Source organism: Erpetoichthys calabaricus, chromosome 2, assembly GCF_900747795.2.
Source record: "Erpetoichthys calabaricus chromosome 2, fErpCal1.3, whole genome shotgun sequence".
Classification (NCBI taxonomy): Eukaryota; Metazoa; Chordata; class Cladistia; order Polypteriformes; family Polypteridae; genus Erpetoichthys; species Erpetoichthys calabaricus.
The window spans coordinates 334,503,360-334,520,639 of NC_041395.2; the positions used below are offsets into that span (position 1 = coordinate 334,503,360).

Sequence of the window (17,280 nt, forward strand, 5' to 3'; positions counted from 1 at the left end):
ACATCCTCCTAAGCTAGAACCTGGAGTCATCTTGGCCTACTTTATGTTGGACGCTCCCTTAAAACGTCTTCATATCTTTCAATCGAATTTACGAATCATGATAGGAATCATCCCTAAGTAGGACAGCTGTGCACAGAGATCCCCTAAACTTCAGGCCACCAAAGCTGGATTGGCGTAGTCCTGAAGTCATCTCTAAATTTACGAAAGATGCAGACCCCATCCACCCCCCCGGTACACGAGGTGCCATTAAAGCCTACCGTCTACAGTCAGGTTGGCTGAGCTGACATACTCATGGGCATCACTCTCCTGCATTGCCACAATCGCGTACTCTCCCGAGTCGGCCAGGTCACAGTCCTCGATGATAATCTCGGCTCTCTTGCCCTCGCGCAGGAAGGTGTAGCGAGGATTGTGGGTGATGTCCTTGCCGTCCTTCAGCCACTTGATGAACACGTCCTTGGAGCTGAGCTCACACTCCATTCGGGCTTTGCCTTTCTCTTTGACACGGGTGTTCTTCAGGTTGCTCACAAACTTAATTGGGATTCCTGGAGGAAATGCGAAAAATGAAAATCAAAAGGAGGGACTCGACCTGCGGCATCTGATGGCAGACACACAGAAACTGAAAGAGTGACTGACAGAAACAGTAATGGTGGCCATCTCATAAGGGAGACGTGAAAGCCTGTCAGACCCAAGAAAGGAAGGAAACAATCTGCCCTGGACTGGACTCCTGTGACAGCCATTGACTCAACTTCTGAGGCCCCTTATTCCTTATTGGGGCTGGGGAGGGCCTGAGCCTATCATGGCAGCATCAGGCACAAGACAGCAAGAACAAGCCCTAGGAGGGATGCCAGGAAAAATTTATAATCGTCAACCAAATGCTCACAGGACGCATATCTGGGGAGGATGAAAGCCACTATCTAAATCAAGTGGACTGTATGGTAAACTGGTGCAATAAAAACTCTCTCACCCTGAATGTAAAAAAGACCAAAGAAATGATATTTGATTTTAAGAGACAGAAATCTGGATGTTCACCTATTGTAGTTCTGGGAGAGGAGGTAGGAATAGTGACTGAATATAAATACGTAGGAACTTACCTAGATAACAATCTGAACTGGAATACAAATATAAAAAAATGATTTTCTAAATGCAACCAGCGCTTATTTCTCCTCCATAAACTCAAACTATTTAAACTAGACAAGGACCTCATGTTGTCCTTTTATCGCAGTCTGATCCAGTCTGTCATCACTTTCAGTTTCATTGCCTGGCAAACCAAAACTCAAAAAGGCTCCAGCAGATTACGAAGTATGCAGCTAAAGTTATTGGGGCTGATGTAGATGATTTGTCTAGTGTGTGTCAGAGGGCAATGCTAAAGAAACTGGAAATCATCTCAACTGATGACAGACGTCCATTACATGTAGAATTAAACTTCAGTAAATCAGGAAGGATAGTTGCTTTGAAAACCCACACCAATCGCTCCAGAAACTCCTTTCTTCCTAGTGCCATACGACTTTTCAATAAGAAATATCGGAGATAATGATTAAGGTTTTGATATAGATATCCTGTAACCTTTTTTTTGGTGTAAATATGTATTATCTAATTGCCTTACCTTAACCTTTCTTGTTTCTGTTTGTCTGTTTTATTTCATTCTGTCTGTTATTAGATGCAACTGAGAAGGCATATTTCATGTTTTCTTGTATAAGCACGACTAAATAAAGAAACCTTAAACCTTAAATGAATCTTGCAAACAAAAAAACAAAACAAAATAAATCACAACCCAAGCACTAAAGGAAGAACATTCAAACTCCATACTGAAGGTGGTCTCACTGTAGTTTGACCACCTAGTTGCAGTGGAGTAGCAGGGCTTAACGCTGCGCCCTTTGTCACTGTGCTAGCCTGAGTGTTTGGTAGAACTCTTTGCATTAGTGGTTATAGTAAAAGGTGTTATATTATATATATACTAGGGGGCTCCGCCCCCTGCTCGCTTCGCTCGCCAACCCCTGGCGTTGGGGCATGACAAAGAGTGAGATGTATGAATGAGATATAGAATAGTGTGGAGGTGTGGATGATGCATATAGAAAGCAAAAAATACAGTGTTTGGCACAGAGTAATGGTTTATTGGAATATTTGTTTGTACACAACATTAGTAGTAAAGATGGTGTCCTGTCCTTGAATGAGTCTTCCTTGGCATGGAGCATTTATAACTTTAACTTTAACGTCAGATGAACGTCGAACACGTGAGAAGGCAACATAAAGTTGTCCATGTCCAAAAACGGGCTCAGAGAGGTAGATGCCAACCTTGTCAATGGTTTGTCCTTGTGATTTGTTGATGGTCATGGCCAATGCAGGCTTAATGGGGAACTGTCGGCGTTTCAATGTAAAAGGTAATTCTAGGTCAGAACTCGTAAGGTCAATTCTAGGAATGAGAACAGTATTGTTAGCATGTGATCCTGTAAGAACTGTCGCTTGAATAACATTGTGTGTCATGGTGTTGACGACTAACCGTGTGCCATTGCATAAACCCTGTTTAGTGTTAAGGTTTCTTAATAGCATGATTATTGTTCCGTTTTTAAGGCTAAGATTGTGTTGTGGTAATCCGGACGGGTTAATAGTGTTCAAATATTCTAAGGGGAAATTCAGATGTTCATTGTCGTCATCAGACTCAACTTTGTCAGAGCTTACTAAGAGCCGTTCTCTCCAGGAAGTAATGAAATGACCTGGGGCCTCATGTATAACGCCATGCGTAGAACTCACACTATAACATGGCGTAAGCACAAAAACGGGATTGTGCGTACGCACAGAAAAATCCAGATGCAGGAATCTGTGCGCACGCATACTTTCACGTTCTACTACATAAATCCCGAAAAGTAACGCACGTGCACGCGCCTTCTGTCCCGCCCCAACTCCTCCCAGAATTACGCCTCTTTGAATATGCAAATCAATATAAATAGCCTTCTGTGAAAAGACAATGGGAAAAGCACAGGAGAAAATATAAGAATTTCAGCGAATACCAAGTGGAAGCAAAGGAAAAACGTACTATTTGTTGGTTTAAACAGTGGTATAATCAACAAAAGGAAGTTGATCGAGTGACAGAGTGTCAGAGAAACTCGAAGGCTCAACTTCACAAAGTCGCACAGTGCCCGAAATAAAAAAGAAATCACATATCAAAGTCGCCGTGAAAAAGCGAGCCATAGCCCACCGTCTGAGTGTCATATGAAAGCTTATTAGGGTACAGACAAAAAAAAAGGCATACAGTTGGGAAAAAAGCACGAAATGTCAATTTTAATCTCGAAGTTTCCACTTTAATCACGTAGTTTATTTTGCCATTAAAGTAGAACATCCTAAACTTCATCTTAAAATCGTTTAATTTACTAGTTTCTCAAATCCCATTGTAACTAAAGTGGCATGTTAAATGCTTTGTTCTGTATTTGATCTTCTATGTGCTCTATGTGTATGAATCACTACCAGCTTTTTAAACGGGCTTTCTCTTTCTCCGACAGGACACAGAATCCATTACATTCGTGATATTACAGCTCTCTGAATAATTAAAATACTGAGATGTATACGTGATATCTTTTTCATGATGATAGGAATGAAAGCATGTTATTAAACATGGGAACACGGTGGCGCAGTGCTTGTTCATATCTCACGCAAGAGGCTTGCTGTGCCATGCGCAACCTTCAATGAAATAATTTATTACAGCAGCACTGTCTCTTTCAAACGTACTAACCTCCAATTCCTGTCCTTACTTTTCTTTCTCCAAAAACTCAATCGCCACACAATAAGCTATGTAATAGACGTGAAGCCATCTGTAAGCTTAGAACTTCGATTCTTCAAAACTTTTAAGGTACATTGAAATATCTTCGTAGTACATGTTTAATTATTATATCCGTCTATCTTTCCAGTGTCGCGTCAGCACCAGCAATAATACAGCGCAAGGCAGGAACAATTACTGAACTAGCTAGCGCTGCGGCACCGTGTCCTCACATGTTTAATTATTAACAATACCGATTATTTAAATGAAGTTAAAGTTTTATCTGTATAATATAATCAACATGTTTTGCTGCATTTCGTCTTAGAAATGAATACCGTCATCACATGTAAATACGCGCTTTATAAAGTGGCGCAGGTTGTGCAATATTATAACTGTAGTGCAAGTTTACAGTGGGGTAATTGTACTTATAAGTACAAACAGTTCTACAAGGAGCACTTGATGGACTGATTTAGTGCCTTTAGAGTTCTTGGGATGAGACTGTTTCTAAACCGCGAAGTCCGTACAGGGACTAAAGTGTTTTGCTGTGGCTCAGGCACCATCTGCTTCATGCTGTGTACCGATAATTCTCTTTCCAATCAGCTGCTGCTGTGATTCTCCACTCAGATACAGTGATATAAATACTCCGAGTGGTGCAGTGAGAGTAATGTGGAAAAAGATGATCTGCTGTGGCAACCCTTAACGGGAGCAGCTGAAAGAAGAAGAAATTGCAGTGAGAGTTACAACGCTAAAGCAGTTATGGTATTTGGAATACTATGGCTATTCCCTGGACCATTATATTGCTGCAGGTTAATTACAATCAGATGCATTACACTAATAAACAATATGCAGTTAATTTCAGTGTATTTATAAAGCCGCGCCAGGAATGTGGATTTAAGAAAGAAAGGTGATCACACAGGAACAGTAGCACTGCTTTGACGCTAGGTGCCGCCAGTCTGCAAAACCGGGCGGATAAATTGCGTACGCCAAGGAATGAGTTACCGTGGAAATGTGCGTGGCTTTACGCCAAGTTTAGGTTTTATACATCGCGATTTGAGCGTGGAAAGGTTCGTATGCAACATTTCTGTGCGTACGCACCGTTTATACATGAGGCCCCTGGTTATTAATGTGATCAACATTAATATTTTTTGGACATAATATAGTGCGTTGTGTTAAAAGGGGTATTTGGTCCAATGAGATTGCTGTTCCAAATATCTCTGTAACTAAGTCGTCGCAGATAAAGGATTGGGGAATTGTAATAATATTTGGGTGAAGTCCATCTGTATTGGTGAGTGTACCATTTCCCAGTTGTAATAGCCAATTGTTATATTCTGGATCTGGACATCGCATGTTTTGTACTAACTGTATTGTTTGAAAGCAATGCCAATTGTCTGCGTATTTTAAGGTGGACTGAACAATAGCTGAGCGCATGGCATGTGGAACAATAGCCAAGCATTGTCTAAAATCACCTCCTAATAAAAGTACTTTTCCTCCAAAGGGAATATTATTATTCATCAACATTTGTAGAAGTTTATCAATGGTGTTGAGTAAGTGACTGCATGCCATTGTACATTCATCAATAATTAACAGTTTCGCAAGACGGATGTCATATTTGTCCACATATGCGAAAGCAGTATGGGCCATTGCCTTTTGGTGGCCTGATATGTACTCCGGTAGATGCAAAAGCAAATGAACTACTGTAGAATCTAATGCAGTTTATAAAGTTTTTACTTTCAGGCACATCGTTAGTTAGAAGCTTCTGTAGATATTCAGGATATGAATAGGAGGCAGTCTAATCTGACCCTTTGGACAACAACGTGTAAATTCATTATTTGTATTGCCAGTTGTTTCTTCAGGGAAGTTAAGTGAATGACAATGATTGCAAATGACATTCATTAATCCCAATGAATTTTCCTCAATAGTGGACTCATTATTGAACGCGTTGTCAGCCAAGTGGCGCAAGCGTTTAGCAGGTGTGTGGCGTTGATGTCCGCGACAGGCAGGTTTTGCTTGTGGTGTTTGAGAGGCGCGTTGTTGCATGTCCAGTATTTGGGACACGCTATTTTGGAGGTGTAATCGATTCGCCTGTGCTGTGCGAAAAGTCCGTTTCAGTCTACGTCGTGCATTGTTTGTATCGAGCCTTGTCCATTTTTGTATGTCGGTCAGTTGAGCTTTCTGTTTTTGGAGCCTTGCTTGCTTGTTTTCTGGCAGTTCATATGCGCGTTGTAGACGTCTGCGTTCATTTATGCGGTCTCTTCGCTCCCGTTTTTGTATGTCTGAGACGCGAGGTTTTTCGGTTTGAACTTGTGCCTGTTTCAATGCAGCACTTTGAGACGCGCGCTGTATGCGTCTACGTTCATTGTGTCTGTCCATTTGGGCACGTCTCTGTAACGGGGTTAGTTGAGCTTTGCGTTTTTGGAGCCGAGACATTTTTTCTCCCGGAGTTTCAGAAGCGCGTTGTATGCGCCGCCGTGTATTTTGTTGTTTCATGCGGGTTCGTGTGTTTGGTCCCGTTATCCGAGCCGAATCGTTTTGTACCCGTGAGCGTGTATTCATGACTTGTTTGTTCCTCAGCGTGCGAAATATGGATAAGTAATAAGGAGGATCGCACTCACTGTTAATATGGAGCCTTTTCTGCAGTTGAACGGTTAATAGTGGTTTATTGTAAGGAGATCCACCTATGCTGCATAGTGTGAAGGTGTTGAGATGACGTATGTTTAATATGGACGGTTCCTTTAGAAATGGGGCTTTGGGTGTCACTTCTTATTGATGTTAGTGTGTTTGTGGGTCTGATTCGTCGTTGTTGTGAATGTTTTGTGTGCCATGTCTCGTCTCTAATGGGCTTGGCGTGGCGGTCACGGCTTCTTTTTTTTGGTGCGTTAGGAGCTTGTTAAATCCTCCTCTTTGTGTGGGTCCCGTTTCGTGTGCAATGGGATTCGTGCGGCGCTGTTTGCTTTTCCGGCGTCTTCGGGGAGGATTGGTGGGGCGCGAGCATCTTCTTTCTTTTTGTGTGCCAGGGGCTTGTTGAATCGTCCTCTTTGTGTGTGTCCCGTCCGGTGCTTGTAGGGGGGGGGGGGGGGCTTGCAGGTGGGCGCGAGCGGCTTCTTTTTTTTGGTGCGTTAGGAGCTTGTTAAATCCTCCTCTTTGTGTGGGTCCCGTTTCGTGTGCAATGGGATTCGTGCGGCGCTGTTTGCTTTTCCGGCGTCTTCGGGGAGGATTGGTGGGGCGCGAGCATCTTCTTTCTTTTTGTGTGCCAGGGGCTTGTTGAATCGTCCTCTTTGTGTGTGTCCCGTCCGGTGCTTGTAGGGGGGGGTGGGTGCTTGCAGGTGGGCGCGAGCGGCTTCTTTTTTTTTGTGTGCTAGTTTCGTGTGCAATGGGTTTCGTGCGGCGCTGTGTGCGTCGCCTGCGTTTGACTCCTTTTTTCTGTGGTCGCGGCCGCCTCTCGCAGAGCCTCATTTCTTGGGGCGCCTGCGCAGTACGTCTTTTTGCGGCAACGACCCATGGCCGGATGTCCCTGCGTCCATCTGGTTTAGCATTCTCGGTTAATAATATGGATATACAGGGTATATATATATATATATATATATATATATATATACAGTGTATATATATTACATTCATGACATTCGTAGTCTGAGTCTCAAGGACCTGAATTGTGTAGGTGGTTACCTACCAAGTAACGCATGTGGTTGATCTGCCCTCAGCAAACATCCGCCACGGTGCCCTCTCAGTTGCGAGAAGCAGATCATAGAATGTTTCATAGTTTTACTGTTAAATAATGCAAAGAGTACGCGACACGTGTTTCGCCCTAATTCTGGGCTCATCAGGCGTACACACTCACTGCACCCCTCGCGGGGATCAAACCTCAGACATCAGCGTCAGAGGCGAAGCCGCTTTACGTTGCGCCATGGCGTGTGGTTCATTTATATATAATATAATGACTGATTGACACCATGCTTTTTAATCTTGTTTATAGTGAAAGGTGCTATCTAATTAAAAAACTACAAATAAAAAACTGATCTTAAAACTGATCTTTGCTGTGAAAGGTTCATATTATATTATATATATATATTATATATATATTGCGGTTGGTTGGCACCCTCCCCGGGATTGGTTCCTGTGTTGGCTGGGATTGGCTCCAACAGACCCCCGTGACCCTGTGTTCGGATTCAGCGGGTTGGAAAATGGATGGATGGATGGCTATATATATATCAGGTAAAATTCTAATATAATCTAATTTATTTTATCTTCTCTTTTGTTGTTATACTGTATTTTATTTTACCTTACCTGCAAGACAATACATATAATATTGTCACGCGTGGGCATTTGAGGATCTCCTTCCAGGATCTGCACTAACCATTTCATCTCTTTTCTCCTCCTTCGTTCCGAGAAGTCACCCAAAGAGGGCACCCAAGTCATGCCCCCACTCAGTTAAGCCCCACCCCTTCCAGTCAGGACGGTATGGATCTGAGGACTCAGTTGGAGGAACTGACTCCTGCAAGAATGAGCTCCCAGACACAGACCCACTCAGTAGACCTGAATATTTTGAGAAGCCTTCAGAGGCAGTTGTTACACATGTTTTCTGTTGGGCCACCACATGCCCAATTTTGTTGCACAGGTTTTTGTTTTTGTGCTTCACTTCTCTGCTTCCTTGTATATATATCTGCATAGGTCTGAATTACAATCTAATTATTTGGATGGTTACACAGCCTCAGACATTGCACCATTGGTAGCTGGTTCGATAATTAGACAGAGTGTAGATCAGAGTATTACAATCATAGTTCTGATCACAATCTGATATTTGGGTGGATACTCAAATTCGTCATATATATATAAGTGTACACAGTATAATATGAAGAATGATTGGTAAAACAGTTTGAAATTGTATTCACAGTGAAAGCAGCTATAAATTATAACCAATGATTGCTTCATAAAACAGTATGAGATTGTGTTAATAGTGAAAGGTGCTATATAATATAAAACGTATAAGTAGATTTAAAAAAAATTTTTGATCATTAATCATTATCATTTGCCCCCTGCTTGCTTTGCTCGCCAACCCCTCCCGGCCTGCGCTACACTCCAGCAACTTCACATCTCTGCCGCTCACGTATGTGGATTTCACTTTCACCAAACAACAAATCTTTTAATTCTCGCGGATATGCCTCTTAATTGGGAAGAAACACTATTTTTCCCTGATGGCAACATCTATTAGATGATCTACGAGTCTCCAACTTAAAGTTTAAATCCAAACCATTTTTTTTTCGTTGTTCTGTTATTTCACCAAGTAATATTTTCCGTTTGTTTGCACTAATGCGATCTTTACTATCATTTTAGTGAGACTTTCGAACTTTTGTACTTCCATTATCCCTAACCTGCTCTGCATGTGTACCGCACCAATGTTTTGAATTCTTTACGACGTTCTACTTTGTCACTTACTCTTTTATTTCTGGCCCCCACGTGGTTAAATCTCCCGTCACAAAGTCTCATCTCGCGGGATGTGAAAGTACCGTATCTCTCTGAAAAAGTCTCGTCTCGTCCAAGGATTTTTTTATTATAATAGAGAGATGTGCATGCTAATATAACAACTGATTGTTTGGTAGTTTGAGATTGTGTTAATTAACAGTCATTGTGTTAATAGTAACAGGGGCTATATGATATACAAACTAAAATAAACTGATCACAATAAATTAAAAAAATAATGTTTTATGAAACTTCTTGTGATTGTGTTAATAGTTAAAGGTGCTATATAATATTAAAAGTTTATATTAGTAAACTGATCACAAAAAGTAAAAAAAGTGATCGTTTTATAAAACATTTTGTGATTATATTCATAGTAACATCCATCCATCCATCCATTATCCAACCGGCTATATCCTAACTACAGGGTCACGGGGGTCTGCTGGAGCCAATCCCAGCCAACACAGGGTGCAAGGCAGGAGACAAACCCCGGGCAGGGCGCACACACACCCACCCACAGACCAAGCACACACTAGGGACAATGTAGAATCGCCAATGCACCTAACATGCATGTGCTACATAATTTAAAGACTCTGTAGTGAAGGACTGTGTGCTTAAAGTGAGAGGTGCCATATAAAATAAACGATGACTGGTAAAACAGTTTGCAATTGTATTTATATTTAAAGGTGTTACTTAATATAACAACGTTTAGTTAAACACTTTGAGATTTCTGAGAAACACTATTTCCGCAATATATCAAATCTTATTAGAGTCCCTACCTTTCAAAGATCCAAGAGGACATTGGGAAGAAGATCTCTTAATCAATATATCAGAAAAGGAGTGGAAGGTAGCAAAGCAGAGAATTCACTCGAGTTCTATATGCGCAAAGCATAGAATTATTCAACTAAAAATTATATATCGAGCTCATCTGTCTCGCTTAAAACTGTCCAAAATGTTTCCAGGCCAGGATCCGACCTGCGAGCGCTGCAACCAAGCTCCTACCTCACTGGATCACATGTTCTGGGCCTGCACCCAACTAACATCATTTTGGACAAAAATTTTTAAGTGCCTCTCAGACAGCCTTGGAGTCACAATCCCTCCTAACCCATTAACAGCTGCGTTCGGTGTTCTTCCAGATGGACTTGAAGTGGAGAAGGACAAGCAAACTGTGATTGCATTCACTACACTTTTGGCACGCAGACTTATTTTGTTAAAGTGGAAGAATCCTAATTCTCCTCTGATAAGTCAGTGGGAAACCGATGTTTTATATTATTTGAAATTGGAAAAAATCAAATTTTCAGTTAGAGGATCTGTACAAAATTTTTTCAAAATCTGGCAGGATTTAATCAATATTATTTTAGAATAAGAGAAATACTTTTACCGCATTTAACTCCCTTCTCCATCTACATATATATTTACTTCTCCCTTTCTTTTGTTTAATGTTGCCTTATTAAAAAGCCTAAAGCAATTTTCCTTTAGCTAAGCTCTCCTTCTCAGGGGTGGGGTTTGATTTGTCTTCAAATTTGTTGGGTTATAAATTGATCTGTTTGTATGGAATGATTACAATGAAAATTAATAAAATAAAAATATTAAAAAAAAAAAGAGAGATTTCTGAGAATGTGTTTATAGTGAAAGTGCTGTACTATATTGTAGGGTGAAACACTTTGTGTAGTGAAAGGCGCTATATGATGACAGATTAAACAAGATAAAGTGTTGCATCAAAGTGAAAGGTGCTATATAATACAAAAAGTTAAAAATAAACTAAAACAAAACAGAAAGAAAAACTTTTATAAAACACTGTAATCATGTTTATAGTGAAAAGTGCTATATAAAATAAATAATGATTGGTAAAAGAGTTTGTGATTGTGTTTATGGTGAAAGGCGCTATATAATTTAAAGACTTTGTAGTAATATACTTTGTGTTGGTGGTTATAATAAATGGTGCTATATAATATAACAGCTGCTGGGTACAGCAATTTTTAGGTGTGTTTATAGTGAAGGGCGCTATATAATAAATTTATAAATAAAATAATTGATCATAAGAAACTCATTATCTTTTGATATACTTTATGAATGTGTTTTAGGTGCCACATAATCTATATAAATAGACTAATTGTTTTAAACAGTAGTGCTAATGAGGACAACATGGCGTCGTTCCTAATGCCAGGGTGACTCAAGGCTATCATCAATCATACAGCCATGGCTCTAAATGGTGTGTGGTTGGCATGTGTGTGACTGTGCCCTGTGGTAAACTGGCATCCTGTCCAAAGCTGCTTCTTGCTTATTGCCTTTTACTTCTTGGTAGTTTATGGTGGATTAAACGGGTCTGGAAATGGAATGGACGTCTGACAGTAATAATAATGACAGGTAACACTGCGCATAACCCAGAGCTGAGATTTCAGGTCACGGGTGATTTTTGCTCAAACCCCTTGGTCATGTACCTATATTGCCGTGACCCGGCGCTTGTCCAGTCCAAACACACTCTACATTCCCTTATTTGAGTCCCTCAGTATCATGAAGGTCTACCTGTCTTAATTCTGATGATACATATCGGGGTGCTTTAAGAGTTCTGAGTATGGCCCGGCTGCTCAAACTGCCTTATGCATGCCTATTGACGAAGAGGCTGAAAGACCCTCTAAAACACTTTCAGCTTTCAAGGGTGGAACACCAATGAGTGTTTTTCATGAAAATCTATTGAAATGTTTCCAACGCCTTCTCTAGGCTTCTCTGAGGATGCTCTGACTTGAAGATAATTGTGGACCTACTGTCAATAAAGAGCTGTGTGGAGGCCACCATGTCACCGATGCACAGGGAGTAGTCCCCAATGTCACTGTGGCGCACATCCTTGATCTTCATCGTGTAGGTGAGGCCGTCCTCGGACACTGACACATCAAACTTCTCGTCCCTCTTCAGCTCCTTGCCCTTCACCTTCCATAGCACTGGCAGATCCGTCTTCTTGGAGAGGCGCACCTCAAAGACGGCCGTCTGCCTCTCAGTCACGCGGAGTGGCTTGAGCTCAGTGAGGAATTTCAGTGGCTCATCTGAGGAAAGACACAAAAGATACCATGAAGCTAACATGCTTGAAAAAAAATGGCGAAAATGTTATCTAAGGACACATTAGTCAGTCCTAACGGTTATAGATCTTCACATGACCTCTGTAATGGTATGGAATTCTACGGAGTAGAAGCTATGATGAGAGAATGAAGGAATTCAACCTTTCAGTTTAAGAGATTAAGAAGACACCTGACTGAAGTGTTTATAATTATAAAGGGAATTAGTCCAGTAGATTGAGATGGTGACTTTAAAATGAGTTCATCAAGAACACGGAGACACTGTTGGAAACTTGTTAAGGGTACGTTTCACACAAACATTAGGAAAGTTTTCTATACACAAAGAACGATAGACACTTGGAATAAGTGACCAAGTAGTGTGGTAGACAGAAGGACTGTAGGGACCTTCAAAATTCAACTTGATGTTGTTTTGAAGAATGAAGTGGACAGGACCGGTGAGCTTTGTTGGGCTGAAAGGCCTGTTCTTATCTCGAATGTTCTAATGTTCTAATCTGAATACACAAGTACGCCTTAAAAGAAGGATTTAGGAGACATAATGGACTTGTCACTATCAACTGTCCAACGTGTTCAGAAGCCATTAAGAAGGCTAACAGAATGTCAGGTTATATAGCGCCTTGATGTGTGGAATACAAGTCACAGGAGGTTCTGCTCAAGCTTTATAACACACTGGTGAGGCCTCATCTGGAGTACTGGGTGCAGTTTTGGTCTCCAGGCTACAAAAAGGACACCACAACACTAGAGAAAGTCCAGAGAAGATCGACTAGGATGAGTCCAGGGCTACAGGGGATGAGTTATGAGGAAAGATTCAAAAGAGCTGAGCCTTTACAGTTTAAGCAAAAGAAGATTAAGAGGAGACCTGACTGAAGTGTTTAAAATTATGAAGGGAATTAGTACAGTGGATCACGATGGTGACTTTAAAATGAGATCATCAAGAGCATGGGGACAGAGTTGGAAACTTGTTAAGGGTAAATTTCACACAAACATTAGGAGGTTTTTCTTCACACAGAGAGCCACAGATATTTGGAATAAGTGACCAAGTAGGGTGGTAGACAGGAGGACTTTAGAGACTTTATGGCTTCCTGCCTTCTTCTCTCCTTAACCTCCGTCCATTTCTTTTTCTCTTTTGTTCTCCCCTTCCTCACTCGTGCTTCTCCTTTTCATAATGGGGACGAGGCACAAGTGTGGCGATTAGCAGATTCCGGCATCAATTACAGACACGGGCGATCCGGCATCTGTGCATTTCAGTGCGGAAATGCCCGTGCCCGCATCGCACCTGGGAACCCCTCCAGCCACACTACCACATCCCCTCCTTAAGCCACAAGTGCGGTGATTATTTATTTAAAAACTGGCCATTCGTTTAGAGCCACGGTCCCGCTATATGACAGTAATTTAAACACCCACAGTGCAACGCTCCGTTGTTAGTCTATCTGGAAGAGCAGGTCAAATGAACATGGATGCTCTGCTGTGAGATAGATAGATAGATAGATAGATAGATAGATAGATAGATAGATAGATAGATAGATAGATAGATAGATAGATAGATAGATAGATAGATAGATAGATAGATAGATAGATAGATACTTTATTAATCCCAAGGGGAAATTCCCATACTCCAGCAGCAGCATACTGATAAAGAAAATATTAAATTAAAGAGTGCTAACAATGCAGGTATACAGACAGACAATAACTTTGTATAATGTTAACGTTTACCCCCCGAGTGGAATTGAAGAGTCACATAGTGTGGGGGAGGAACGATCTCCTCAGTCTGTCAGTGGAGCAGGACGGTGACAGCAGTCTGTCGCTGAAGCTGCTCCTCTGTCTGGAGATGATCCTGTTCAGTGGATGCAGTGGATTCTCCATGATTGACAGGAGTCTGCTCAGCGCCCGTCGCTCTGCCACGGATCTCAAACTGTCCAGCTCCGTGCCTACAATAGAGCCTGCCTTCATCACCAGTTTGTCCAGGCGTGAGGCGTCCGTCTTTATGCTGCCTCCCCAGCACACAACCGCGTAGAAGAGGGCGCTTGCCACAACCGTCTGGTAGAACATCTGCAGCATCTTATTGCAGATGTTGAAAGATGCCAGCCTTCTAAGGAAGTAAAACCTGGCCAGCAGGAGCCATCTCTGCTCTTCAGGATTGTTTCGAGAGCACTGACTGGGAACATGTTTAGGGAGGCTGCAACTTACGGCGACTTCACTGACTTGGAGGAGTACACTTCATCAGTGACCAACTACATCAGTAAGTGCACCGATGACGTCACTGTCTCCAAGAACATCATCTCACGACCCAACCAGAAACCGTGGATTACTGCGGAAGTGCGTGCACTTCTGAGGACCCGAGACTCTGCCTTCAAAGTGGGAGACAAGGTGGCCCTTAGAAGAGCAAGGGCCAAACTCTCTCGGGCCATCCACAATCACTTCATAGACAGCGGCGACACACGGCGCATGTGGCAGGGCTTACAAGCCATCACACACTACAGGGCGACATCACCTGCCTGTGACGGTGACGGCTCCCTCCCAGATGCACTGAACAACTTCTACGCTCGGTTCGACAGGCAGAACGACGTGGCGGCGAGGAAGACCACCCCTCCTCTGAACGACCAGGTGCTGTGTCTCACTACAGCAGATGTGAGGAAAACTCTACGCAGAGTCAACCCACGGAAAGCTGCTGGACCAGACAACATCCCAGGCAGAGTGCTCAGAGAATGTGCAGAACAGCTGGCAGATGTTCTTACCGACATCTTCAACATCTCTCTGAGCAGCGCCGTCGTTCCCACATGCTTCAAGGCCACCACCATTGTACCCGTGCCCAAGAAGTCTTCTGTGTCCTGTCTCAATGACTACTGTCCTGTTGCACTTACACCCACCATCATGAAGTGCTTCGAGCGGCTCGTCATGAGACACATCAAGACGCTGCTGCCCCACTCACTGGACCCACTGCAATTTGCGTACCGTCCTAACTGCTCAACGGACGACGCCATCTCCACTGAACTCCATCTTGCCCTCACACACTTGGGCAAGAAGGACACATACGTTCGAATGCTGTACATAGATTTCAGCTCAGCATTCAACACGATCATCCTCCAACAACTGATCGGGAAGCTGAGCCTGTTGGGCCTGAACACCTCCCTCTGCAACTGGATCCTGGACTTTCTGACCGGAAGGCCTCAGTCAGTACGGATCGGGAACTACACCTCCAGCACCACCACACTGAGCACTGGTGCCCCACAAGGCTGTGTGCTCAGTCCCCTGCTGTTCACACTGCTGACTCACGACTGTGTAGCAACACACAGTTCAAATCACATCATTAAGTTTGCTGATGACACGACCGTGGTGGGTCTCATTAGCAAGAACGACGAGTCAGCATACAGAGAGGAAGTGCAGGGGCTAACGGACTGGTGTAAAGACAACAACCTGTCTCTGAATGTTGACAAGACAAAGGAGATGGTTGTTGACTTTAGGAGGACACGAGGAGACCATTTTCCGCTGAGCATCAACGGCTCCTCTGTGGAGATCGTCGACAGCACCAAATTCCTGGGCGTCAACCTGGAGAAGGACCTCAGCTGGTCCCTCAACACCAGCTCCCTACACAAGAAAGCCCAACAGCGTCTCTTCTTTCTGAGAAGACTGAGAAAGGCCCAGCTCCCACCACCGATCCTGACCACCTTCTATAGAGGAACTATCGAGAGCATCCTGAGCGGCTGCATCACTGTCTGGTTTGGGAATTGTGCCATATCGGACCACAAGACCCTACAGCGGATAGTGATGACAGCAGAGAAGATCATCGGGGTCTCTCTCCCCTCTATTGAAGACATCTACACTACACGCTGCATCCGCAAAGCCACCAGCATTGTGGCTGATTGGACACACCCCTCTCACACACACTTCACCCTCCTGCCATCTGGAAAAAGGTACCGAAGCATTCGGGCACACACATCCAGACTGTGCAACAGCTTTTTTCCACAAGCCATCCGTCTCCTCAACAAAAAGGGACTGGACTGATAAACACACACACACGCACGCACACACACACACACAAACATTATCACTTAGCTTAACTACCTCAAAACATTGAGATTGGACTGACTAATCAACACAAGCGCAAACACACTGACCTACACTACCAAACTATCGTACACACCAACCTGTAAATGCTTTCTTTTTTTGCACAATATCCATTACTGGTCTACTTTTTGCACTAACTTCTTTACTTCCTAATTTTTTTTTGCTGCTAAACTAAGGAATGTTTACTGTTTCTCCACTACCTCAACTCATCACCACAACACCATATTATTATGTTACGTTGTGTTTTTGTCGCACTGTCACTTGTTGCTTTTGTTTGCACATTGCACGTGCACTTTGTTGTCTGCTGTCTGGTTAAAAAAAGTCTTCCTTAGATAGTTAGTTAGTTTTTTGTTGATTTATGTTGTAATTCATGTTAGGTAATTTATGTTAGGTCAATCTGTCTTGTCTCTGCTAGCCAGCTAACTAGGCCTCTTAGTTAGCTAGTTTAGTTTTTCTGTTAATTTATGTTGTAAATTTATGTTGCATGTAGCACCTTGGTCCTGGAGGAACGTTGTTTCGTTTCACTGTGTACTAACTGTATATGGTTGAAGTGACAATAAAGCCTACTTGAAACTTGAAACTCTTGCACAGAGCATCAGTATTGGCAGTCCAGTCCAACTTATCATCCAGCTGCACTCCCAGGTATTGCCCATTGATGATCAACGTGTTGTACTCAGATTTCTTTGGGCAGAGGGAGTGAAACCTACTGAAATTCACTGAAGGATGTTGGCTCAGTTGTAACGGCCGACCCCTTTACCCAGCCGGCAGCTACACCTCCAAGACCAGTGGCCTGGATGATTGACTGAGAAATAATCTAACTATCAAGCCGTACTTCTAACCAATTAAACTTTTCCCCCACAATCGACGGTGAAAAGATAAGTACAAAAACAGGATGTAAAATTAAACGGATTAAATGTATTAAATGAAACAAGACATGCAAAAAAT

General features: G+C 42.6%; 1 protein-coding gene across 2 annotated transcripts in view; it reads right to left on the minus strand.

Annotated features, from left to right (window-relative positions):
* LOC114645641 (immunoglobulin superfamily member 22-like) overlaps nt 1–17,280 on the minus strand; it is a 207,265-nt gene that overhangs the window by 101,429 nt on the left and 88,556 nt on the right. For both annotated transcript variants that reach the window (XM_051923400.1, XM_051923399.1), the window contains exons 10-11: nt 11,968–12,243; nt 258–542 (exon numbers count right to left, since the gene is read on the minus strand). In XM_051923400.1, the coding sequence (XP_051779360.1) occupies nt 258–542; nt 11,968–12,243 (561 nt within the window). The remainder of the gene's footprint in view (nt 1–257; nt 543–11,967; nt 12,244–17,280) is intronic.